Source organism: Poecilia formosa, unplaced genomic scaffold (assembly GCF_000485575.1).
Source record: "Poecilia formosa unplaced genomic scaffold, Poecilia_formosa-5.1.2 Scaffold21, whole genome shotgun sequence".
Classification (NCBI taxonomy): domain Eukaryota; kingdom Metazoa; phylum Chordata; class Actinopteri; order Cyprinodontiformes; family Poeciliidae; genus Poecilia; species Poecilia formosa.
In genome coordinates, this window is record NW_006799960.1 from 2957371 (window position 1) to 2985155 (window position 27785).

The window sequence follows — 27785 nt, forward strand, 5'->3', positions numbered from 1 at the left end:
CAGATTTAACTTAATAATAATAATTGTGACAATTCTTGTCATTTTCTTTATTTTTACATCTCAAAAATAGAATTAACGTTTTCACATTTACTCCTTAAATTCTGATTTTTTTTTAATTCAACAAATTATCTGCTGAACAAAATAACTTCTAATTTATGCAACATAGACTAAACGTGGTGGATTGGTATATTTTAGAGGTAAATTACACAAGGTTTAGATGCATTTAAGTATTTTATATTATATTAAAAGCAAAAATTTTAATTAAAATCTGCTATAAGTCATAATGTTTTGTCACGTAATTTTAAGTAAACCTGAGACCTTCTGATTTTCAGAGAACTTCAATTTCCATGTCTGCTTAAAATGATCTCCAAGATAAACTTGCCTCTCACAATATGGCGGACGCGCTGGCGTATCCTTTTACGAAACTAATCCCATCTACTCTGAACCGTATTCATGTCTACGCTCTGAACAAACACTAGACTTGTGCTGAAACTCCATGGAATATCGCGATACCTTTTGCAGTTCTGTGGTTGGTTCAGAATGGGCTGAGGTTACTTGGCATTCTGGGACACAAACAGTGGTCGGTATGAATAGCTGTAACAGCGACAGCAGCGTCCATCGTATAGAGGAGACGGGACAAACAAACGGCTGAGCAGCAGGCAGCGGAAAGGACAAACATTTTTTTTATGTCTCTTGAGGAGGCTTCGATTTTTCGCTCATACTGAGGACTCTGTGTTTTTATCTCTGAAATGCAAAGGTTGGACTTTATCCACTAACCGTTTTGGTTAGCTAACGCTGGCAGTAAGTTAGCCCCGCAGTGATTTGCGCCTGTCTCCGTGTTGGCTGGCTGGATGGGAAAGCTGGTGAAGTATTAAAAGTTCGCCCAGCTTCGTTCATTCTCCCCATTTTAACTCGAATTTACCCGGAACTGAGGGATGACGACTCTGAACATGGCGAGTGTCGGACACAGACGCAGCAAAACTTGTTTTTTAAAGTCACTGGACTGGCATACCACCCAGCTAGTTTACCCAAGATAAACACTGACGGACGAAAGCCCGACCCTGGTAATGGCAGTTGGTGTGAGAGCAGCACAGCTGTGCGGTACTACTGCTGAACTCTTCGCCAGAAAAGCCTTTTAGGCTGGATTTAATAACAAACCGGGTACAATCCCAGCTGTCACCTGAGCCCCACTGCTGCTGGTCCCCACAGGTGATTTGAGGGGACGCAACATGTCAGGGGTCACCACCGTGCAGCTCTTCACCAAGTTTGTGAAGCACGCACTGGGCAAGTCGCAGATACAGCTGAACCGCTGGCTGCAGAGGACTGCCGCGGAGGAGTGTGATAAGATAGACATCCTGATATGCAGCGCGTTTGACGAGAGAGGGGTCGGGGCTGGCAAGACAGATGGAGACCCCGATATTATCAGCGACACGGGGGGGACATCCTTCACCAGCAGCGGGGAGTTCAGACACCCGTGCTGCATCACCACCTTCTGCTTCAAGAGCGCCCTGCTGGCCTGCATCCTGACCGCTGTGTGCTTCTCTTCAGTCGCGTTGGTGCGGCAGTACCTCAAGGACCTCCTGCTCTGGGTGGAGAGCCTGGACAGCTTTGTCGGAGCCTTGCTCTTCATCGTTGGTTTGATCATTGTTTCCTTTCCATGTGGATGGGGATACATTGTTCTGAATGTGGCAGCGGGCTACCTTTATGGATTCGTGCTGGGCATGGGACTGGTTATGGTGGGAGTTTTAATAGGGACCTTTGTGGCACACCTAGTGTGTAAGCGGTTATTGTCTGACTGGGTCCTGAATAAAGTTGGGAACAGTGACCAGCTCAGTGCTGTTATACGAGTAGTGGAAGGAGGGAGCGGACTTAAAATTGTGGCCTTAGCAAGACTCACCCCCATACCATTTGGACTCCAAAATGCAGTTTTTTCGGTGAGTATAAAACATAATTAATCAGTTTTTTCTCCTCACGTTTCCAGTGATATTTGCTATGAATATTTCGGCTGACCATCCAGGGTGCCAACCTTTTAGTGGGCGACACAAAAACCTTTGGGGAGGGAACCTGAATGGATTTTTGAATTGCTTATATTTGTTGTTACTTATATTTCTAGGCAAATATAAGATGTAAGCAAAAATAGGAAATAAAAACAAATTTTAATTGTAGGTTTTAAGTGCTTATTGTGTAGAGTTTTGTTTATTTTTGTGGCTCTATTGTTCACTGAGTCAGATATGTTAAAAAGTTACTGTATCTCACCTGTAACCCTACAAAACTCCTGTTTAGTCACTAAAAACAGAAATGCACATTTATGGCTAAAGAAAACTAGTAGGCGTAGTTAAGAACCTGCTAATTAAACAGAAAGTGCATTTCATTTTTGATAAACAATTAGTGTAATTTGGTATAATGTCATTACCAGTTCTTAATCCAACTGTTGTATTTTTAACCACATTACATAGATTTTAGATGCTTTTATTCTCCTTACTTTGAGTTGAAGGATTTGCAATTTTGTCAGTAAACTATTCACTGAATCTGCAAATGCTTCAAGCCTACAGCATTCTCTTGCAACGTAGTACACAATACTTTCAGAAATAAAGAGGTAGGGATGATGTAAATAATGCAAAAATTAGATTGAATTTCCTTCCTGTAACTAAGATAAATGTGTAGGATTATTTTCTCATCCAGCTGAGATGTGGAGAAGGCTAAAGCGGTGTTGCTCTGTTATGTATCATTAAAGAAGACTATGGGTGCACTGGCACTTACCCTAGTATTTACAGATTAAATGGTGTTTTCATTAAATGGACTATTAACTAGAGATGCACTAAATAAAAACTTGTGACCTGAATCACTCAATTTTTCAGCATAATCAGAAACCCAAAAATCAGATCTTTTTCTTTTCAGTGAATGCCTCATATCTAAGTGCTATTGGTTGAACTGACAACAAAACTCTTTGGTGTGGACATTGCAATTGAGGAAAGAACTTTCAAATTTGACTGTTTTCCATGTAGTGAGGTGTTTAAAATTAGGTCAGAAGAACGGCAAGAAGCTGTTTAAAAGATTATCATATTTTCTACACCTTGACAAGACATGTTTGCATACTACACATTTAGGCTGCTCAAAGGTGAGAGAGCAAAAGTTTTAGCGTATATCAGAAAGCTGAAATAGCAGCAAAGGTGATTTGTTTGAGTTTTCAACCTGTCAGTCACGGAAAATGCTGGAATTTTGAACAAGTTTTCTCTGGAAAATACACATGAAGCCTGCTGTATTTCTAATGCTAACTGCATTTGTCAGCTATATAAGACGCTAAAGTCAGTTTGAAATGCCACCTCCATAATCGTGTTTGTTTTATAGTTTTAATAAAACTATTTTACAGTGACTACTCTCTCTCACTCACAGTGCAACTTGGCCTCTGCTTCTAACATAAATAATTGACCACTTACAGTGAGAAGGCTTACATTTTCAGTGCTGTTTTTACATCTTCTTATATAACAGTTCTTAAAGAAAAAAAATACCTGAAGTGGCTAAAATCTGTGGTTTCGACAGGTCAGAACTATAGAAAAACTGGAGAGCAAAACTCGCCACAGAATTCTGATCGCTGCTTTTAACCACAGAAACTGCGTTACACAATGTTTGATGACCTTGGTGCACCTCGATTCTAGAAACCGGCCCATCCCTGGTTCTGTCTGTTAAATTGGTGGCCTTCTTCATTTAGCAGAGAAGCGAAAGGAAATGCTTTCTTGCTGGGCCAGCTGACACTCAGGGGAAATTATATCTTACCAGAACTGAGTCAGGAACAGCTACTACTATTTAAACTGCGAACAGTGGACACTGAACTCAGGCGTTTTCATGTTACTTTCACGCTCAAGGCGGACAAGAGTCCATTAGCTGGAAATACAAGGCCGTCCCGCAGAGAAAATGAACTTTTCGCCTTATTTCAGCGGTGCTCCGACACAACGTATGCAAACCATTTTTCCCTGAACATGTAAACTTGATCCAGACAAAGACATCTGATCAAGCTAAATGATAAAACTAAACAGCGTCAGGATATTGCTGTCCTCGGCCCTTCTACAATCAACCTGAGACCTTGACCTTCATACATTGTATGAATAATTTATGATCACTGATTACCCTTTAGAGAGTAAAAGCCTTATAAAATCTGTTAGTACATTGAAGAATATCACTGTTTTTATTTTTAGTTTTATCAAAGTATATTTAATGTTATATAATGTTGCAATGTGAGATCTTTAATATGAACAATAGCTTGTATTCAGACTCCTTGCCTTCTCAGGTTTGGTATTAGGCCTGTCACAATAACAAATTTTGCTGAGCGATTAATTGTCTAAAAAATTATTGTGATAAACGATAATATTGTTTCAAGACCAGTTGACACTGATTTAATGGAAATGACTAATAATGCATGTGATTTTCTGCCATATATAGATACACTTTATTTTCAAAAGACCACTTACCACTGGAACTGATAAACTAAAACAAAACAACCAAACACAAAAATAAAATGGATTCTCAGTCTCCATTAACAAAAAGCGTACTTTAATAAAAACTAAACAACATAAAGCCAAAGTGGAAATAAATACGGCATTCAACCAAAAGAGTGCCAATTATGAAGTCTGTATACTCTATTGCCCTTCAGTAATCACTTTTTTTAAATGGAGAAGATGGGCACATCCGACTACCTAATGTAATAATTCACACTACACGATTTTTTTCCCCCTATTTTCCCCTTATGACAATCTTAGATCGTTGGTCGATCTAAGATTGTCGCTGGTGATTTCGTAACCGATCATCATGTAGTGTGATTTAGATCGTCGTGGCCGCTCCGATCTAAATCAGGGGTTTTCCACGACTGGGATCGTTAACGCTGAATGTGACAGGTAGCCAATCAGAAAGCGCGGATTCTCCTCCTGCTTTCTGAGGGGAAATTACGGAGGGGAATCCCAAACAGCTGACACGGCGCAACCCGAAGTCCAGCGGACTTCGGAGATAATATGTGGAAACAACATTAATGTTTATTCAATATTTCGTGCAAAGAATATAGAAATGACAAGGAGATGAGTTGGAGCCAAATTGCTACCGCAGTTGATAAATCCGGTAAGTTTTCAGCTGCTCTTCGTTAACGTGACATAAATAAGTTGTAATGATTTTCATTCAGTCAGGACTTTACGCTGACTCTAGTCACACGCATCACAGGTAGATTCTAATAAAGCATTGATTAATGCCTGATATTAAAATTAGTTAACTGGACTTGTAGCCATTATTTTGGTCTACAAGTCCAAAATAATGGCTGTGTGGCTGGACACCACACAGCACGATCGAACCCGATCAAACCGTTATACCTAGGATTTCTGTCGGCTAAAGTGTGGTCTCTCAGGTTTTGAAAATGGGCCGACAACTCGTGTAGTGTGCGCTGGACATTACACTAAGGAAATGGGAAGGGAGGGTCAGTGGAGAGCATCGGAGTTGAGCCTTTTTTCATTCAGTGTCATCAAGAGAAAGGGAAAAAAAAGGCAGGAAGAGATGATAAAGCTGATAATTAAAATGAGGTCGATAGGTTTAATTTATCATGTGATTAATTGATTTATCGTTTATCTCTACCGGCCTATTTGGTATTATAGACACTAACTTGCATATATTTTAGAAAGGATTTAATTGTACACCATCACAAAGTAGTGTTTAAATTTAAAAGATTATATTTGCTTTTCAATGTGATATTACACATAAAAGTCTTAAAACAGATCTAAGTCAACATCTGTAAGTCTTTTGTGTCATGGCCAATTGTTTAGGGACTGAGATTTATGCCCATGCCTCTTGAGAAAATAGCTCAAGCTCAATAAGATCGGATTAAAAGTTTAAATGTTGCCACAGATTCCCAGTGGAACTTATGCAAGGACTTTGACTAGGCCTTTCTCACACATGGATTTGCTTTGGTCAAACAATTCCTTTGTGGCTTTGGTTGTGTGTTTAAGTTTATAGTTGTTGTCCTGAGCCTCTGCTCGAGTTAACTCTAACCAGCTTTCCTGTCACTGAGCTGCAACAAAAACTGTCGCTAAAGCATGAAGCTGCCACCACCATGTTTCACCATGGGCACGGTGCGTTTATAGGGATGTGCAATGTTAGTTTGCTGCCATAGAAACTTTTTTTGTTTGAAAGTAAATCTTAAGATCATTTGGCAAGATCTGAATTTCTGTCGTTTACATTTCTCGTGGACCTCAGCAAATTGGAGATCTTTTGACTTTCTCTCGACAGTAGTTTGGAAAGGAATGGCCAGATTTATGGAGTACATGATTAATGGTTGTGATGTTGGCAGATTCTTCCACCCGAGCTTTCAAACTTCAACTCTATAGTTGATCCTCTCTAATTAATGCTCTCCTTTAACGACTTGTCAGTTTAGGGGAACAGTCATACCTTGGTAGGTTTACATTTGTTTCATAGTCTTTTATCTTTTCAGACAGTATCAGTTATATGATACGTTCACAGTTTGGGTAACTGATTGCTAAAAGCAATCAGTTGTACTTGATTTTATTAGAGGCATTGTATGTATGTAACATATAATTTTCTTTCACTTTGTAATTATCTTCTACTTTGTGTTGGACTGTCATATAAGGTCCTAATAAAATGCATTAAAGTTGAGGGTGTAAAGTAACAAAATGTGTTAATTTAAGGGTTATGAATAATATTGTAAGGTATTTTAAACTCAATGTTTTCCAGAAAGAGACATTCCTCACTTGGTAGAATTGTGAGCATCTCTTCTGGAAAAGCTAGTATCACATTATCAACAGCGCCTTTCCAAGAAATGTCACTTTAACTGAATGACATGTTTGTCTCACATTTCAGCTAAGTCAAATAAGAGCAGATGGTTAGCAGTGAAACAGCTCCATGGATGTTTACGCCTTTTTGACGGTGTTAACCTATCACAAAAACTGTTCCTTATTGCAAACGTTGAATTTTAAAGCAGAATCCGCAGGAATGCTAAAGCTGGTGTGTATCTAAACACCGTATAAAGCCTCTGCTACTGGTTACATGAAGTAGTAAAACTCTTGCAGTCAACCACCCTGGCACACAATGTTTAAAAGTGGATGCAAATTGGTGAGCTTGAAAGTCATTTATAGCTTACAGCATAAAGGAAACAGCAGGGGGAAAAAACGAAAAAAGAAAGATTACATCTGTTTCCACAAGAGCTGTAATTGTGGAAAACCAGATCAGCTTTCTGGATGATTGAGTTCTTAGAAATATTTTGTATTTAATTTGAATTACATTTTGCTCTCAGCTTTAGCGCCAAGATACACACTCTACACCAACTTAGAAGTTGTTGATTTCCAGATCTCCACATTTCTCTCAGGTTGGCAGTGATGGGAATTAAAATACAGCGTTTGGAAAACAGAATACCACAGCACCATTAAATAGCTATTGATGTCTTTTCTACCCTCATGCGCTTTAAATAATTCTACCCTCATTGCTTTATTGTTGAGGACTTGTACTTTAGATGTTTCCAGTTTCAGTTTGACATGAGATCATCCCAACCTGCAGATATAGTAAGCTGTTAAACCTTGTGCTTCGGGGAATCTTTTAGAAGCATCTCACATTTCACTGATTACACTGACATTAGAGATGACTAGTGAGCTTTTGGATATATTGGCAAAAAAAAAAACAACTAAATTATTTATTTTAAAGAGCAAACACATTTAAGATTTTATCTGCATTGTTGCTGCAATCGTATCACAGGAATTAAGCAGATGGCTTTCTTTTGCCTGAGTGACCAAAATGCCATGTGACTTATGTAGTTTCTTTATGTGAAGGCTGAGCGGTTGCGATACTCTCCATATCCAAAGGTTGATTTGGCCCTGTCCTGTCAGGGTAACCCGCGTGACGCTTTAACCTTGGATGCTGCATTAACTCCTGGGTTTGGCTCTGCAGAGGTGATAGTGAGGTGTTAAAGAGACAGACGTTATGCACCGTGTTGCTCTGCTCCTGTCACTCTGTTTGCATTATTAATTTCCTTCAAGTCAGTTTGTTTTGGAAAATAGAGACGAAGAGGTTCTTGGAATGCTCGTTGTGGTAATTTGTTGGTTGCCACTTTGCATTTTTAATCGCCTCTTTGTTTAGTTACGTTGTCACAGCTTTGTGTCTTTAAAAATGTCTTTGTGCATCAGCCTTTGTCATGACATTTTCAGATTGTTCCTTTTATAGCACGTGTCAAGCTTGAGGCCTGTGGGCCAAATCCAGCCCGCCACAGCTTTTTATGTGGCCCTCTAAGTTCTAGACTGAACACTAAATGTGCTTAAATATTATTTTATCAGTCAAATCAGTGCAGTTTTTCTGTTTGCAGCCAAATTATATCAATCAGTCCCTCCAGTTTCTTACAAATTATTACCGAAATTCATGCAAAATCAACAAATCCCCACACTTTTTTTTTTGCACCCATACGTAATTGGTGGTTTATAGCAGATGTTCCACAAAAATGGTCAAAAACTTTCTTACTTGTACTAAACAGCTACCTCAGCCTTAATTGATGTCAGATAACAGTCCATTTTCTATCCACAGTGAGTAACAAAAAGTCGCATTTACCGTCATAAATATTTCCAAATTGGTACCACAAACACTTTGATTCTATTGCAAAAAAATCACAAAACAATGGTGAAATCCTTGGGGGACTGAAAAGATGTTAAATATGATTTAATTTTAACAGTTTGTGAACAGGTTTTATCAATACATTCTGGCACAACCGACTCCTTAAGAACATTCATGATCTTGATTTGGCCCAAAACTAAAATGAGTTTGACACTCCTGCTTTATAGGATATTTACCTCCATATTTTGCGCTGGTTTGCAAAATGTGGGAACAAAAATCCCCCCATTGTTTTGTTTCATCCAAACTACCTTCAAATTGACACATTTTATCCAGCTGAAATTCAATCCTGTAATCAGGTTCAGATCCAGTTTAATATCAACCGAAACTGGGTTGTTTTGATACGCATACATTCACTCACAGAAAGCTAAAAATGAACCCATAAACCAGATAATGCATTTATCAACAAAAAGAAAAGGGAATATCCTGTAACAGTCGAGAGGAAATGTAACTGATTCTCCCTTTATGTGCACCTACTTCACATATTTCTAAGACGTTTACAACATACAGTGACTACGAACGAGTCAAAACAGTTCTGCATTTGTCCCAATGTACCGCCTGTGTCTGCTTTAAATTGGACTTTTTTTTTAGCAAGGACAGAGTTGCGGATGCACAGAAGTATGAACCAGACATATTGCCTCGTGGAAAAAAACAAACTCAGCTGTGTGAAACTAGCGCTTTACTTCCAGCTGCACACAGTTGTCACAGTGAAGCTTTCACCAGGGACTTCATCAGGTCCTGCTAGATGAAGGTTAATAAGATGAATCCCCTGCTCCACCTGCTTCCTCGGCAGTATTTTCACCTTCCAGTCCAGCGGGGCTTTCAGCCCTTCCTCAGAGTCTCGCTGTCTTGTTATAATTTATCCCACCAGGAGGCTCATTACCAAGCCGAGCTGCTAACTGTTTCCCAACAATCATACCCTCAACAGTACACAGGGCGAGCAGCCATGAGTGGCAACATCTCGGCTCGCACGGACTCATCGCGGTGGAGTTCTGCCCTCGGTAAGCACTTTGTGCGAGCGAGGCTACATTTCAGCGTGCCCCCTGCTTGTTTCTGCTGAAGTAGATGGTGCCACATTATAGTTGGTAACCTAAAACGACCCAGAGACTGCAGCAGTTAGCAAAACGATGGGACAGCTCGGGGAAAGAAAAAAAAATGTTTGCTTAGACAAAGTGGACAAAATCAGCTGTTTAAGCATGCTTTTATTACCCAGAGCATCATCCACTGGCATAATGAGCTAATAAAGGAATAAGGACACCCATTATTTTAATTTATACACTCATCTGTACGAGAAAACATGGGGTTATGCGTGTATCCAGACAAACAATTTCATTACAGTTGCTAACGTGCTTCTATAGTTAAGATTAGCCTACTTACAGATTTGTTTATGAGCACAGAGTCAGACCTGCGCAGCTGCTTATCTGAATGAATCAGGTCAAACAGGATGGAGTGCTTTTTTCTTTTTTCTTTCATTTCTCGGTTTTGCAGATCATCTTGGTATAGAGGCTTGCAGAATCAAGTAGGAGGTTCAGTGGGAATTGTCTGCACGGTTATAAAAATACCAACGATGGGCTCTCCCCTAGATGAACGCCAGAGAGCCGTATACATGCAAGACGCCTGACAGGCAGAGGCACTTTAAAAGTCAGGGATGATTTCTGCTGAAAGCTTCTGGGTTTTTTTTTTTTTTTAACATGTTACTGGTTGGATGTGTCATAGTCAAGACATTTTAGTGAAAAGCATCAAGAGAAAACATCATCTATGCTTTGGAAAGCTACTGACTCCTACGCTGTTTGAAAAAGTCAGGAAAGTTGTGGAAATTGATTTCACTTTTTTCAGGTGTGGATAAGTATGTAAAATAAAAATTTAAAAAATATGGTAAATAATTGTATTTCCAGATTTTATTATGTCTGTCTAAATAATGTTTAAACAACTAAGAACTGTGGAAAAGGCAAGTCTGGGATTTTTTATTTTTTAAACGAAGGATGGTTTGGTATTTATCTTTGCGTCGAGACGTTTGGGTGAATCCAGCGTTAGTATTCAAACGCCTTGAAAACGCTTTGGCGCAGGCTGCATCGAGCCGTGTTCTCCTCCGGCCCCGCTATCAGCCACAGTCTGGACAAAGTGCACGCTGAGCCAAGGTCACATCCTCACGCAGCCCACGCTGTCACGCTGTGGCTTATGTCATCACTTAATCAAGGGATCAAGGGTGACACAAACACAGACGTTTGTTTATATTTAGGCGGCTGCGACGAGAAACGAGACGCCGAGCAGAATCTGCGCTGACGTGTGTTTAGGACGTGGAAGTTGCACCATATTGTTGGCGTTTGTTTGCCAGCATAACCAAGATAAGATTTTCTTATTGTGACACAGATTACAGGATATTGTGGCAACCCTGAGAGTGTAGTTTAATCAGCTAACTGAAGTAGATGCTATCAGATGAAACTATGCAGATAATGATTTGAGTTCTGTTTTTTTTATTTTTTTATTGCTGGAGTAGAGGAAGGAAGACATTGGAGGGTGAATCTAATCTGTGTCTTCTTGTCTTATTCTAATGTTGCAGATGCAAACTCTTTATCTAACCCTCTTTCAAGGGTATATATTATCACTTCTTTAAGAAATTACCTAATTAATATTCAGTTGGTGACACAGCTGGTTTCCCTTACTTAATAAAAAACGGTCTTCAATCACATTGACTAATTTTATTTTTCTAAATATATATAATAGAAGCAGCTTCAGTTTTTTTCCTTTTGGCAAAAGCACTTTTAAAACCGTATTTTGCATTAAAAAAAAGCACCCTAGTTTTAGCTACACACACATGCACACATGTTTGTCTGGCTATCTTTGTGGGGACTTTCCATTGACTTCCTTTCATTTCTACAGCCTAAACCTTACCTTTACCCTTTTCCTAACCCTTTCCATCACATACCTAACCAAAACTCAATTCACACCTTAGTCCTAACTCTAACCCCTGACCGAAAAACAGGGTTTTCCCTTGTGGGGACCAGACTTCGGTCCCCACAAGGAGCAATTGGACCCCACAAAGTAGTGTGTGTCAGGAAAATCGTCCCCACAAGGTATTACAAACAAACGCACACTCACGCACGCACAGACAGACAGACAGACAGACAGACAGACAGACAGACAGACAGACAGATTGATGCAAGTCCCTGGTCTAAATTTGTTAGAACAAATTCATTTCTATTGTGCTTTTCTTTATGCATCATTATGCAGTGTTTGCTGCAGGACAGCCTGGCTGCGATCTGATCAGTCTCGGTTGAAAGAAAAAGGATTTTCCTGGATTGTCCCCAAAACAAATGACTAGTGTACAAATGATGTCTAATGCTTGTTATAAAGTTCTTGATAACTAGACGCAGACATTTAGAAGTAATAAATAAAAAAGTTTGTTTCATTAGATTTAAGCAAATAGTGGGAGCTCTACCAACAACTAAATAATTCTTAGCAGGAGCTTTTTCCTACTAAATTAATGTGTTGTCCTCTGTGACAACATGGTTCTGTAATAAACATACATTTATTTAACCACAGGAGACTGTGTCCACTTCTGTTCCTTGAAATTTAAAGTGATAATTCATGGCACGAAAATATACACATGCAATTGCAAACGGTTCTCATTTCTGCTCCGAAGTGCTGCCATATTTTTTTTTTATCTTTCTCTTTTTTGAGCGTGGTAAAGTCTCTGTTTCTGCCTTCAGATCACAGATGTGTCCTTGCCAAACTACCTGGTGGCCTCCTCCGTGGGTTTGTTGCCCACACAGCTCCTCAACTCGTACCTGGGCACCACCCTGCGCACCATGGAGGACGTCATCGCCGAGCAGAGCATCAGTGGCTACTTTGTGTTCAGCCTGCAGGTGAGACGGATAGATGCGATATCAAGCTACTTGCATGTGCTTGATACAAATGCTATAACTGAATCTATGAATAATAATGAGTGACTTGTATATAAAATAGGGAACTGGGTTTCAGCTGTCTTTATGCCTTGAAGCACAGATCCGCTTTGTCTATTCAGAGTTCTCCTAGAAATGTCGGAGGTCAAACATGGACGACCCAGGTTGCACCAGCAAATCCTGTTTTCCTTCTTCCAATTTCTCGATTTCTGTATTAAACCCCTTAAAATAAACACTTTACAGAGTCTTTAAAGCAGCTGACACACAACCACGAACTGGCACTGTGTCAAAAATGATCCGACGAGAGGTTTTTCCACTAGCTGCGGTTCAGTGACGTGTTTAAGTTCTGCTAGTACGTTAGATCGGCTGTGTCAGAACAAATCCAAAAGCTCGCAGCGCCCGAAGGAACGACCTTCTAGTGAGAGCAGATGCTCAGCTTTCTTCTAGTTCCTATTCTCTTGTACTTATGCAGTTTTCTCAATAACTCATAGAATGTTTATCAAGTCCCACTTGGAATTATTTTATGCTTACTGTTGTTTTTTTTTTGTGTAAAGGCCAGTGTGTGATTCAGCTTCATCTGCAGGGTTTGGGCCTGTGTAACGATAGATAAGCATCGGCCTTGGTAGCAGCTTCACACTGCAACAACATACATGAGCAAGGTTGAACAAACATAGTGTCATGATATGTAATGTGCACTTTGCTCGAACGTTTAATAATGCACTTGGGGAAAACAGGTGATGCTTGTTCCTGAGGGCAGGGAGCCACACCCTCAAAATGACATGTAGCATTTTCATAAGACACACACACCTTTCCAAGAAGTGTGTTTGTCTTTCTAATAATAGATTTCTCCTATTATTGGGCTCTGTTGTTTCATTTGGCTTGACACCAAAGCACACCTGCTGCCAAGTCTGCCTTTGTTCTAACTTAATTCAGCCCATTGGAAATATGTCCTTAAATATTAAAATTGGATTTGGATGCTTCATAATGCATGTCTACAGCTGCACTATTCTCAGTTCTAACAGAATAAGAAATCCCACTTTACAGATATTGACTGAATCAGTTTCATCCAGCTGTTTTCGAAACAAAAACGTAATTCTGATACAAACTGCAGTTAAATTGCATGTCTGCAAGCGTAAAAATAGTTTTAATACATGAAAAGAAATGACACATTGTTAAGTGAACTAAGCGAATCATGAGATTAAGCAGCCAATACATGACTTTGAAAAAAGAAAACGGAGCCCAGTGAGCAGTGGGGATGAATTCAATGTCAAGGCTGCAGGTGGACCTCAGTTTGACATGAGTCAGTGTTGACTGTATTTATAGCTCAGGCATGGACTTTTATACTTTGTCTGGGATTACAGTATGCAAAACTGGGTGCTGTAAAAGTGGCATGTAATTAGCTACCTTAGAATACAAATTTAGTAAGCTCCATAAAAAAACAATGCAAAAATGACATTTGCATGTCATTTTTGCAAATGACATGCAAATGTCATTTACATTTGACTGAAATGCAGACATTTTTATTTTATTTAGCTTTATAAATTAATTATATCCTTTTATTTTAGTTGTATTTTTATCATGACATTAAAATACAAAAAAAAATACTTTTGTTTGAGTGCAAAGAAATTGAGAGAGTAGTGCTAGATGGATGAAAACAACACTTGCTCCAACTTTTTGTTTTTCTGGTAAAGTAGGTCAACATTTATTCGTTGAATATCTAAAACCAGTGGTAGATGTGAAGAAAACTTTTTTTCTTTTAAACCCAATGTTTACTAAGTCAAATGAACCATTTGACCTTTAGATGCATTTAAAACAATGTCACTGGAGTTGAGAATGATAGAAACAAAAGTTGAAAACTCACCTAAATACCTTAGAAATATTTGGACAGCATTTTTAGTAAATAAAACCTGCAACCTAATTTTTGTCCAAAAAGACTAATAAATCCAGACATGTTTGTCTGGTCACTTATGGAGTTGCTTTGCTAAGTTGTTACTTCCAGTCCAGCTCATGCATTATAAATACATTAATTAAATGTTCCCTCATGACATGGGCTGCTGAGCTGCATTTGGGTCACTGCAGGTCATAGTTTATGAAATGGGCTGATTAATCATTGTGGTCATTACTGAGGTTCAGGCAGTCTGTTCTGTGCCAGGTCGGTGTACACGGTGTGATGCTGTGCGCTTCTGCAGGACTCTTACAGCAGCTGAAAAATTAAAACATATTTATTTTGTGTTTTACGTCATAAGGAAACATAACCCACCATACTTACCCGTTACCTGATCGAATACTCCTGTCTTACCAAGACTTCCAGGGAATTCTGGGTAAATATAACCAAAGCAAACCTGTGTATCTAGTCCTAGCGAGAGGGGGAAAAAAAGGGAAATCCTACAACTGCTAAAATTCTGAGGAAGTTACGCTCAGAAGTTCTTGTGTCGTTTCCTTCATCGGTTCTTGATGCAGCGCCACCACAAGCAAGGAGGGGAATAGGTTTTTCAAAGGGTTTAATTGGTTTGACACAGTTCAAGAAAACCAGACCAGCTGAAAATGTAGGAAATGTTGCAATATTTGTTCCCCAGTCGAACAGAGTCTACAAGACACCCTAAAACGATACAAACCCAAAAATGAGCTCGTGCTGCGTTGCTTGTCTCCACAGATCATCATCAGCATCGGGCTGATGTTCTACGTGGTCCACAGAGCTCAGGTTGAGCTGAACGCTGCCATCGCTGCCTGCCAGATGGAGCTCAAGTCATCGCACATGAACGGCTCCTCCACCAATCACAGCGGCTTCTCGTACTGCAGCAAGAGGGCGGCGGCCGGCGGCGGAAACTGCATCAACGTGGTGTGACGACCAGAGACTCCGGTTAGCTCCACAGACCAGAAGACTCGGCTTTTAAGACCGGACAGCTTAAGAAGGAGCCCACTGAGTTCTGGAGTCCAGAGCGTACTGGTGGCAAAGTTTACCATTTATCCTTCATGACGTCACGTTCAGAGGGAAACCCTGAGAGCGTCTGGGCTCTGCGGTTTCTGTTCTTGACATGTTGGGACCACGCACCCTTCGATAAGGAACGGTGTCGTGAAAAATCCTTTTTGTGGTTTGTCATCCTAATACGTTTTATGAGTTAAGTTTATTTAGGTACCTCGTAATATCTGCTGTTACAGGAGATGTCAATGAAACAATGACTTTCAGAAATATCAGAGGTGAGGCGAAACAAGCCTCACCGGCCGCTTGGTGTTGTTATGAATGTGCAATCTGGAGCTTTCTAGAGAACCAAGGAATCGACTTTCTGTTGCCGACCTATGCACCTTTACTTCATGCGGTTCTGTTTCATTTCAGGTGACTTTATCCACACCCGGTTGCTCATTTACAGTTTACTAACAAGGGCATTATGAATACTTTGAAATCATTTCGCTTTAGCCGTTCGTTCTTTTTAAAGTGCCCTCGTTTCGAGAAGTCTCCAAGCTCTTTCTGCTGGTTTATTAGTTTTGTTCGGAGCTGCCGGAACAGGAGCAGCTTTCGCAGCAGGACACTCAGGAACGCCTCTTCCAGGATGTTTAGGCGAGGTATGAAGCCAGGGCAGTGATTCCTGCGTTGGAAGCACGGGGTCAGGTTTTTCCTGGAAAATCCTAGGGTTTGATTTTACATCTTTGTTTACTTTTGACTGCGATTGAGGGAAACAAAAAAAAAAGGAAAATTAGAAAAACATTGAAAGAAATAATGCATTTCAGTAATTAAATTAACAAAGGAATTTTAACGCTTAGTGTCATATTTCACGTGTTTATCTTTGTTATTATGGCTTACAGCTAATGAATACTTCAAATTCAGTTTACTAGAAATGTGCTGAATTTACATATGAGGAATCGAAAGGGGATTTTCAATGCAGAAATGCTTTGTTTTTGCTGTAACCAAAGCATATTACTGGAAAGTTGAGTGGAAGGAAAATGTGTGGTGGAAAAACATGCATTTTGGATTAAAAGTACCAATTTCAGGACTAATAGCCATGAAGTCACTGAGCTTGACTGGTCAGCAAAAGCTTGATTTACTTTCATGTCACTTCAATGAAGTAACTCATCCAAACGGAGCCACAGTCTAGAAGTGACATACCTTTTGGCAGGTTAATATTTCTTTTTTTTTTTTTTTTTTTTAATATATGTTCAAACTCAAGAATGGGCCTTGCTTTAAAATCCTCCTAAGGCTGTGTATCTTCCTGTTGCTTGTACACCTTTTGCTACCTCAGTTTTTCCTTCCACTAAGCTTTCCTTTACTTATTCTTGGACTCAGCACTCTTGGACAACTATCAACTTGGCCTGCTTCTCTATAGCTGCATGGGCCATAACATTTCTGCATTAAATAAAAAAATCATAATAATTTTTTTGTAAGTATTACATAAAATTTTAGTTTATGGAGTGACTGAACTTTGCATTTTTATTAGCTATAAGCTCACAAATACTTGAAATATAAACCCACACCTGAGTTTAATTGTGGACTGAATCACTTAAATTAACTTTTCGAAGATATTTGAATTTCTCGAGCTGCGCCTGTAAATACTTTTGTTTGTTTGCACAGATTTGTGAACGTCAAAGAAAAAACTTTGACGTTCACAAATCCGTGCAATAGATCATAAAAGATTAACGGAAGAGTATGAATGTTGCATTCAGTGCTGAAACCAAACTAATCACAAAGTAACCCAAAACCGAGTCAGCTTCGTTTCTTTTATGGAATGAAAGTAAAGCAAAAATAGAGCCTTTTATTTTTCTGTGCCATAAATGAACAACTTTATTTACCTACTTCCGCATCGATCAACAAGGTCCTCGTTGCCGTAGATTTCCTCGCGTAGTCCGCTGAAGCCGACCGGCGATATTTTCGTAAAGGTGTGTTTAACTTTGGACGGGTTTGGTTGGTTAAAAGTCTCAGAAGCTGACAATCAAACACAACGTTGACTCTACATGATGAATGTGATTCTGTGGTTTGTTTTTACATTTCTTACGATGCTGCTCCTCAGACAAAGTCTGGTTGAGGAATAATAAGGGCTTCTGTCTAAAACATCCATCTTGTTTTTCAGGAACCCTGTTTTCTAACCTTGGCTGATGATCTTTGTTTTTCTTTTCTCCCCACAGTTTTCGTTTAATTTTTTTTTTTTTCCTCTACAAACGTTTCGGCTGAAATCCAGAATTGACGTTTGTCCGAAAACACATTCCATCTTCTGATAAACTCTTTATTTCTCCCTTTTTCTCCCTCATCCAAATGTGAAATGTTTCTTTGAATGCCCCTTCCCGTTGGAATTTAGCAATAATATTTGACACTAAAAAGCAAAAACGAAAAAAAAAAAAAACAACAACAACAAAGGGAATAAGAACATATATCTGTAATACGTTGAGCCAAGTGAACCTGGAACTGTTCGGTCTCGCTGTTGAAGATGTTTCAAACGTCACGTCTGAGTTGTTAGTCGATCTGTGTTTGACTCGTTTGTGTTCAACCTGCCTTTTTTTTTTACCTCCTGCTGCCTCTGATGTTCTGTTGAGGACCTGAACAAAAATGTGAGCGTTTGTAGCTTCGGGAGAGCCCCGAAAACTATTCGATCGCCTGCAAACGATTTAGCTTCTCACTGCTGTTGCATGAACATCTCCAACCTCTCAGTCTGGTACGTTCAGGATATTTTTTCACGCCAGTTTGTTAGAAAAGCGTGGCGAGAACGTGTTCCCCAAAACGATAAATACATGAAATGAGGGTCAACGATTACCATGCATAGTCTCTTTCTCAGCTGGGACTTTAAAAGATTATGTGGAGGCATTTTATTTTATTATTTTATTTTTTTTAGATGAAGCTTTTGTTCTTTCTAGCTGGGCTCTACTTAACTTAGATCTAGTTATGCAACAACTGATTCCTGAGGGAAGTATGTTTCATAGAGAGCCACTGAGGACCCGACTCTGCAGAGCAGCTGGGGGACTGAGGGGACGGGAGGAGGGTCCGGTCCGGTGCTATGGAATGCAATACTTCCCCATCTGTATCAAGTGCATTACACATATGCTGTATTTTTTAATACAGAGAGTTTTACAGTGTATAAATAGTATTTATCACTGTACAAAGCTTGTTCAGTGTTATTTATGAAAGAGAAAATAAAACTTGACAGACTTTGTTACATGTGTTTTTGTTCTTTGCTTTGCGAGGTTTCAGCAGACCTGAAGTGTAAAAAGCAGCATGAAGTTAAATCATCTTGAAAATAAACATGCAGTTCAATCTAGGCAATAAATCAACAGGTCATATCAACCTTTGTTTTTTTACTAATTTAGCTAAAATCAGAAATTAATGCAATAAATATAATACTTATGTAGTTATTGCTATATTCATTGCACATATTTAGTTAATATATTAAGTTAATTTCATATACTGCACTAAATACATTTTCAGTGTAATGTATTTATTTAATAGACATATTTTGTGTAAATCTGACTTGGTATAACAGAAAAAATTACATTTAAAAAAAAAATTTATTTAAAAAAATTTATTATTGTTTTATTGTGTTTTTAGATACATACATATATATTGAGTCTTATAAGCTTCTAATCTTAAAATAATTTTTCATAATCCAGTAAATAAAATTACCAATACTTGCAATGTATGTGTAGGCAAATACACATACATTTAAGTAAATTCATAAATCATAACTTCATCAAAATTGGCAATAAATAAAGTTATCTATACCGTTTGAGTGATACAGCCGAATAAAATAAATCAAATTTATTAATAAATTCATAGGGATATTATTAATGCAAATTTGATTAAATAATATGCTGAAGGGTTTTCACAAAACTTTGGTTCAGCCTTAATTTTTATTGCGCTGAAGCTCATTCTTTATCGCATTTTAGAATTATTTACAATTATTTTACCTCAACAAAAACATGATTTTATTTTTCTGAAGATTTATGATTTTCTTTACTTCTATTAATATGTTTTCTAAATAATCAATAATTACATCATCTGCATTTGTATCTGAAAAAATGTGGTTGAGTTTGTTTCGAAATTTTATTGTTAAAATTAAGTTTGTTGAATAGTTTCTGGATAATTTTTGCTCTTTGTTGTATTTTATGCATAGTATGTTTTCTGCCATAATTTTTCATATACTTTCGATTTTTTTTTTATTTCTTATTTATTTAGTATTTTTCTTGATGCAACTTCAAAAACATTTATTTAATTTGCAGCATTTTCCTTTGTATTGAAAGCAACATTGTGCCACCTGCTGAAAGATTATCTTCCATCTCTAAGCACTTTTCAGTAATTGCATTTTGTTGATGGGATTTTTACTTTTCTTATTTTGACATTATGCTAAACTCAATTTTTGTTTTTGCATTTATGTAATATTTTCTCAGTTTCTTTCTGGTCTTGCCAACATCTCCTCCACTGTCAGGACTCAGAGACTGAGCAGCAGCCTTGTACGGCCAGAAATAATAACACTGGCTTCTGGGGCAGTTTGTCACACTGATTTTGCAGAAAAGCTCTGACGGGTGCAGTTAGGGCGCCGTGGACTGGAGCACCACTTAAGCTTGCTCTCGTCTTTCCTGTGACAAAAAGAAGGGAGATAAGTGGATTTTTTTATTTTTTTTGAAGGGTTCTGATTGACGGGATTTGAGCCTCAGATCGTGGATCTTTCCAGAGAAATCCCAGTCAGAGTCCAACATTTACAAAGAAACAAAGCTTCCCCTCCTTGTGCGAGTCGTTGCGGCTCAGCAGATCACACGATCTGCTGATCTTCTCTGGACTGAGGTCAGATCTGAGTCAGATCCATCATCATCATCATCATCATCATCATCCTGCAACATCACGCCGAAGGACAAGCTCGTCCCAGAGGCTCCCAGTCAGGCACATGGACACGTCGGGGGCAATTCCAAGGATATTCACAGTGACGGAGCCCCAGCGAGGAGCTGCAGCCATCACTGAGGGCTCTGCTCCTGAAAAACATGTGTGAGACTGATGGCTCTGGACGGGGCGAGGAGTGAAATGATAAAAGAGGCCGAGGGGAGAAAGCGAGATGATGCTGGAGCACATCCACGCTGCCTCGCGGGCGAAAAAACTTATGGTTGCGAGACGAGCGGCTGTGGATTTGTGGAGGAGGAAGACGGGCCTGTGGCAGGAAGACGCTGCTCTGGGCAGAGGGATAAATCACATGACTGGTGTCTTGGCTCAGGCAGCTGCTGGATCTTATATGAGCTGCTCCTGATCTCTGTGAGCTTTACAGTATGAGGGGACTTTTTATTTTATTGATTTTTATTTTTATTTTTTTACCTTAATCAGTGAAAATCCTTCTGCAGCTGGTTGCTGTTTTTTTTTTCTTTTAAATAAAAGAAAGAGAGATAGATACGCATGGAAAAACATGAATTGTTCATGCTTAATAGAAAAACATCTCCAACAAGAAAAGCAGATACTTATGTTTTCGTGTGTACAGACTGTTAAGGGGTTTTATCCTGATGTCCTTGCACAGGAAACCAGAAAGACAAACAAGAGAGGAGGGCATGAGGCTCCCAGGGAGGAGTCACTTCAGTGTGTGACTTCTCCTAATGTCAGCAGAGAATAATCTGATCAACATTTAGACCGGATGGAGGGGACATCATAAAAACCTGGCACAGATTACCAAGATGGATCTGATCTAAAATAATAACACAGTGTGAAAAAATATCTGCTCCTCTCAGATGCCTCCTGCTGTACCTGTTTTTTGTGACGCCCCTGTTTCAGATTATAGATTATTATGGGACAAAAACAAACCAGATCAACCTGACTGTATGTGAAAAAGTGACTGTCGTAGTTCGGGCGGCAGCTGTGGAGGATTTTCGTCTACTCCTCCGTGCAGAATTGTTTTAATAATTCAGAATCATTGGAGGCTCTTTTTGGAGCATTTGCAGCCCTTTTACACTTCAAAATCATGCAATAGTAACAAGCATTTTCAGTCTAGTTTATAGTGCAAATATCAGCAACTTTTAAGCATGATAAAGGGGATTGTTTTGAGTCAGTAAATCTTTAATATTCACGAAAAAGTGCTAGTTTTAAGTGAAATTATCTTCCAGAGGAACAGGACATCTTCTCCCCATAGTTTGGAAAATAATATGAAATAATGTTTAATTGGGCTGACAAATTATTTCACTTTTAACTAGTACTTTCTTTATCAGTACTAAGGAACTATTGACTTAAAACAAGCTCCTATATCATGCTGAAAAGCTACTTGCTAGGTTTGTCTTATTTCAAGTGTACCAAGATATTTGCATCAGAAACCAGACTAAAAAAATACTTGGTAAGATTTAGTGTTTTTGCATTGTAAGGTTATTGTCAATGTGCACATTTAAGCTGAGTCTTTGACTAGGCCAATCCAAAAACTTTCATTTTCGTTGTGTTTTAGATCATTTTAATGCAGCATAACACTAATGTGTTTGCGCTCAAGGTCGTGAACTAATGGTGGGACATTCTGCTTCAGTTTCATGTGTTAGAGACAATTTCCATCAATTACAGCAAGTCATTAAAGTGCAACAGCAGCAAAGCAACCCTCAACTATCCCACTAATGTCCTGTTTCTGAATGCTGAGTTTGTTTTGAGTGTTTCTTTGGGGTGGAAACCTGTCCATAGTGCAGCCGGGTTTTACCTAATGACCACTGGAGATGGACGCTAGCCCAGTGCTGTGATGAATGGATTAATTTATTACACAACAGATCTAAGGAGACATTCCTCACCTTCGTCTCGTAAGTCCACAGAGTATTTTTCTTGAGGATCAAGTTGTTTTTGGTCATCAGTGGTTTTGTCCTTTTAACTCTCGTGCAGCCTGATGACATTTTTTGGTCAATTTCTTATTCCTGAGTCATAAACTCCGACGTTAACTGAGGCAAGTGAGTGTTTAAGATGTCATTGCCACCAGAATGAGTCATCGATTCGCTGTTGGCGTAATTCTGGCAGACCAGATCTCTTTGATGTTTACATTTGTAGTTGGAAGCTCTCACTTTGCGTCAACTCCAAAAAACCCTAGAAATGTTTGTTGACGTCAACAACTATGTTTTGTTTTTGTTTAATGCATTTGCATTGAGGCATTTACATGTTGCTCTTTGATTTTTTTTTTGTCAGACAGGTTCTACTGAATAGTTTTGAGAACAGTAATGAGACCTGTGTGTAGCCAGTGATACTGCATTCAGCTGTCTGAAAATTGCGGAATATGACAGAAGTTATTTTAACAAGGATACAGATCATTTTGTCAGATTAATGTTCCCTAAAAAAAAAGGAAAAGGAACTTTATTTTAAGCATTGCATTCTGTATTTATCCAGGTTACCTTTGATATTTCCAAACTTTCTTTCTGACTAAATATTTTCTTTCCCAGTTTGAGTTCAGATGTTTAGTATTTAAGCTATGGGTCCATGATCCGTGTTTCAGATTTTCCAGGACAGCAGCGCTGCTTTAAAAAAGCACTATAACCTAACACTGCCCTCTAGTGGCAACACGCAAAACACCAAATATGCCTGGAAACTCACACAATGTGTTTGACAAGAACAAAATGTACATTTATTAGTTTTTTGTTGCGTAAAGAGAAAAATCTTGTTGCAGTCACCTTCATCATTAAAAGAGGAGCAGGTGAAAAGATTCAGGCTGCCGTCACGCCTCACAGTGGTATTTTTCTGTCAGCAGTTTTATGGGAGTCGGATGGAAGGCATGAAATTTCAACCTCAGCTGTGGTTTCCAAACAAGACGGATGTTTTTATTAACTCATCTTAAAACTGTGTGGAGATAACAAGCAACACATGTCAGCTCAGGCCTATTTTCAGTGAGAGTTTGGCAGATAAAAAAAACAACAAAAAAAACGGAGCAGCAGATGTTCGCTAAAATGCTTCCAGCTTTTTTCGAGTGTTTCTACCCTGCGGTGAAGCTGCAGTAAATGCCCCAGTGATCGCTCGTGTAGCGGCCACAGTCCAGCTTCTCCAGTCCGATTAGGGCCATGTGATCCGGGGCCAAACGTGGTACTCCTTCCTTGGAGGCTGGCCGGAGGTAGACGCGGTCGAAGCGGCAGCGGCTGACGAAGGGAACGGTCTTGTTGTTGTTGGCCTTGGTGTCCCACGTGTAGCGGCAGTGCTCCTGCTTGCCCAGTCGCTCCCACACGTCGCAGACGCCAGACGGCAGGCCCACTTTGGCTACCTGGCGAGCCCAGAACAAAGAGGAATTTATAACGTGCGTTGAAGCAGAAGTCGGCTCGGTGCTGCGGGGAAACGCCGACCTCGGTGTCCCTCAGATTCGTGTCCCCTCCAAACAGGACGGTGACATCATCAGGAGCGTCTTTCATCCTCTGCATCACCGTGTGCAGCTGCTTCATCCGCTCCTGCGCGTGGCCTTTACAGCTTTCGAGGTGGGAGGTCATCAGGCATAACTTCTGACCTTTGAACGTCACCTGATTTTAGACGTGCAGCATTTAGAGTCACTTATATTCACACTCCTTCAGCCTTTTCACATTGTGACACGTTCAGGGCTGCAACTAATAATTATTCAGACAACTAATCAGAGAAAATCCTTGTTACATTCTGGAGATGTTTCATTGAACAACTTAAACCTTTTAATATAAGATTAGAAATGCATTAGAAGATGCAAATCAACAATTCTACTCCTGTTTTACATGAGAAAACAAACATTCTATCGCCTAAAATGCAATAACCTAGCATTCCCTTAGTGTATGCAAGATTATTTGTAGTAAAGGATGCAAATAATAAATAAATAAATAAATAAATAAATAAATAAATAAATACTTCTAATAACATTTGAAAATCTCAGAATTTGACTCTGGGTAGAACATAATTACAAACAAAGTTTTTCTTTATCTTAAAAAGAAAATGTATACTTTAAAAAAATTAACAGTCTTGGCTCTGAGTATATTCTTCCAGCAAATTAGCTTCTTTTTTTTAGTTTGTATGCTCCAGATAATGATTACTAAACTAGTTAACGATTATACTAATAATCAGTTTATCACGATTAATCTGATTAATTGTTTCAGTCTTTGTCGTATAACAACAGGTCACTATATTTAATTGGGATTTTATTTGATAGATCAACATAAAATGGGGCTTTGTTTTAAAGTATAAGCTAATGAAAATACAATATTCTTAATAATTTACAAACCTTAATCTAAAAAGCATTGCGTCCTTTTGTGTTTAGCTAACTTTAACTAAAGTATCCCAAAATAATCCAACTATTAATCGTGCACAAATATTTACTTTGTGAAAGATGGCAAGAAAATAACAACATTGGACATAAACATGGCAAACAAGTTGAAGAAGATGCTCCATTCACATGAAACTACAACTAAAACTTCTGCCCTTCATTTAAAACTCCACTGTAGAGGAAAAAACCCCACACTGCACATAGTCCTGACACAGATAAAAAGCTCAAGTAAAGGTGGAAATACCTGAGCGACAAGTAGATTCCTCATCATCTGTGTGGTGGGATAAGTTACGATCTCGCTCTCCAAAAATTTTACTCTGGATTTCTTCAGCATCATTCCTGTGAAGTAAGCTTCCTCACCACCTTCAATCAGAGTTCAGAAGAGAGCAAGAGCTTTAAAGGATACCTCATGTATTTATTCATCATCAGCATCATCATTGTGTAACTGGGGTAGTATGGATGACTTGTGAGTAGTCTGCATCATCACTGCAGGGAACAGCAGACCGTGGAAACCCAGTTCGAAGAAAAATGGAGGAACTTTCATCAAGGAGCCAAGTTCAGAAGTAACACGAATTAAACAAGTGCAAATTTCAACCTTTCCACACATGTTTTACTTCAAAAACAATACACGTTTAAATCGTTTTCCAGTCGATTTGTTTACAGGGTTCCTATAGGTTGGAAATGAGGCCAATATGTTACTAATCAGCAACTACAGAGGATCTCATCAGTGTTTTTAACACAAAGCTGTCATAATCAGTGGAAAGCATATGTGTGCAAGCTACACACACCAGAAACATACACCACACACATCATATATTATTGATATTTGTATTTAGATATTTTTACTGTAGCATGAGTTTATTTCAGAGAAAAAGCCTCTTTGAGCCACACTCTACCTTCAATGATGAGGTAGCTGACAGCCCGTTTCTTCAAGTATTGAACATAAGGTGGAATGAGTTCCTGCAGGAATACCACATCAGGGGTGTATCTATGCAACGAGAAGTATTACAATTAAAAAAAAGTTAAAAGAAAACTCTTAGATGCTTTTCATGCGATTACTGACCACTTTAAATTTCCGAAATATGGAGAGAGTTCTGGTGAAACATGCTACTTGTCCTCCAGGTAACCTCATTTTGTCTCGCTTTATTAATTGTAATTACTTAAATCCAGCCAGTGACTTGTTTCTGTAGGCCTGTAGTTTTACTTACAGCACCAAGTAGGAACAGAGGCCTCTGGCTCGCTCTGCCAGGTTGTCCGTATCCAGTCCATCCACGTTCCAGGAGATCAGGGACAGTTTGCCGTCATCTTCATCCGGTGGTTTTCGTGCAACTGGACTGTCTCCGGTCAAATCGATGCTGGACATGTTTTCAGAGACTATTATAACTGTACTTGGCTTTATAACGTCAGAGGTACTTTGTCATGTTAACTTGTACGATTTAAAGAATTGACTCACCACTCCTTTGAAGGTTCTTCCTCGACTTTTTGCTTTTTTTTCGGAGGGACGCTGTCACTCTCCTGAAAGTCTTCCTCAAATATTCTCTCCATGTCTGCCTCAAAGAATGAGTTTATAGCTCTCTGCGGGAAACAGAATCTTTTTAAGAGTAAATAAAATCTGTCTGGCTGTATCTTAGGGAGATAATGATGTTTTCCCCATGTAAACACAATTAACAAATCAATAAAACGGACATCAGTTGTGTGGACATAGCAGCATTATCTCTGGCGCATTAGTATTATTGTAACCACTAATTACTGTACCTCCATCTCCCAGTCGTTTTCAGCCAGGTAGCATTGAGCCACGGCGCTATCAGTTCCCGTTATAGTAGCAAACTCCTCGCAAAGTCCACTCCTGCTTTTCTCCACGTCAGACACAGACGGCGACTCCGAGTTTGATGTAGAAGCCATTTTTGTCGTAGGAACTATTTTTACAAGCGGAATGACACACAAGAAAAGGATTTCAGAGCATGTTTACTTCATTTTTGGCTCCATCTTTACAAAGTAACCGGGATGTGTGTAACATTGAAAGACTTCCGGTGTTGTGCAGGTTCTAGTCGTTGCGCTTCTTTATGGGGCTTTAAGGCAACGGTAGTCAAACAAGCGCCCTTCAAATTCAACCTAGTAAACTAGACTAGGATTAGGGCCACTGAAAAAAAATAAATAAAACAAACACACACACACACACACACACACACACACACACACACACAGACTTTAATCTCAGATTAAAATCTGAGTGGTGAATCTTAGAAATTTCTGAGATTAAAGTCAGATTCTGTCACTGTCTTTGGGTGTTTCTCAACAGAGAGACAAGAGACTTGATTGGATCAAAGGTGTGAATCATTGATTGTTATGCACCAAGGATTCTGTGGGGCCCAACCCCGATGGCCTTGCCATTTGTCTATTGTTTAGCAAAGGGGGGGGTTTACTTAATGCATGAAATGCAGTCTCAGAAGTAACACCCAGATTGTGTACCGGATTAGATGATAAGATCATGCAGGCACAATGATCTCATCATCAGAGACAATCTAAAGCATAAGAGGAGTGAGGGGTACATTATAAAATTTTCCATTGCATTCTTTGTGGTTTCACTTTTACACACGACATTAATGGACCTGGGGAGACGAGATAACAAAGAGCAACACCATTTAACATAAAAACTTACAATTAATTTATTGGATTTGATTATCAACAGCTAGAAACTGCCTCCCTGAAAACAGATTATTTATGAAGTTTAAAACTAATTAAATATTTTATCTTTTAATGAAAACACAAATTATTTCATGTGTTTTTGGCGATCTTTTATGTTGAGACGAGAAGTTAACCACAATGAAAATATAGGTCAAAACTGTAGTGAATTATTCTAGATTCTTCAAAACAATAATTTGCTTTATGAACTCTATTGGAGAACTATTTATTTTCTGCTTTTAGATCAGCTCAATAATTTGGTTGCCATAAGGCCATGAGGCCATTACTAATAACACTAAAACACTATCTCCAATGATAGTCCATGGGAGAGGTGCCATTTAATCCCAGTGTTTCTCACAGAGAACCAGACTGGATTGCTTAGGTTTTTTCC

The 27785-nt window shown here is 39.0% G+C and overlaps 2 protein-coding genes across 2 annotated transcripts; one reads left to right on the top strand and one right to left on the bottom strand.

Moving 5' to 3' along the window:
* Positions 1-547: 547 nt before the first annotated feature.
* On the top strand, positions 548-18676 carry tmem64 (transmembrane protein 64). Its single transcript, XM_007547742.2, has 3 exons — positions 548-1934; positions 12351-12506; positions 15196-18676. Exons 1-3 carry the CDS (start codon positions 1230-1232, stop codon positions 15385-15387), a joined length of 1053 nt encoding a protein of 350 aa, XP_007547804.1. The 5' UTR covers positions 548-1229; the 3' UTR covers positions 15388-18676.
* A 4370-nt stretch (positions 18677-23046) lies between these two features.
* tdp2b (tyrosyl-DNA phosphodiesterase 2b) lies at positions 23047-26753 on the bottom strand. Its single transcript, XM_007547743.2, has 7 exons — positions 26468-26753; positions 26166-26287; positions 25921-26067; positions 25609-25700; positions 24957-25075; positions 23778-23948; positions 23047-23698 (listed from the first exon to the last, which is right to left on the bottom strand). The coding sequence occupies exons 1-7, from the start codon at positions 26612-26614 to the stop codon at positions 23417-23419; spliced, it is 1080 nt and encodes a 359-aa protein (XP_007547805.1). The 5' UTR covers positions 26615-26753; the 3' UTR covers positions 23047-23416.
* Between the last annotated feature and the right edge of the window lie 1032 nt (positions 26754-27785).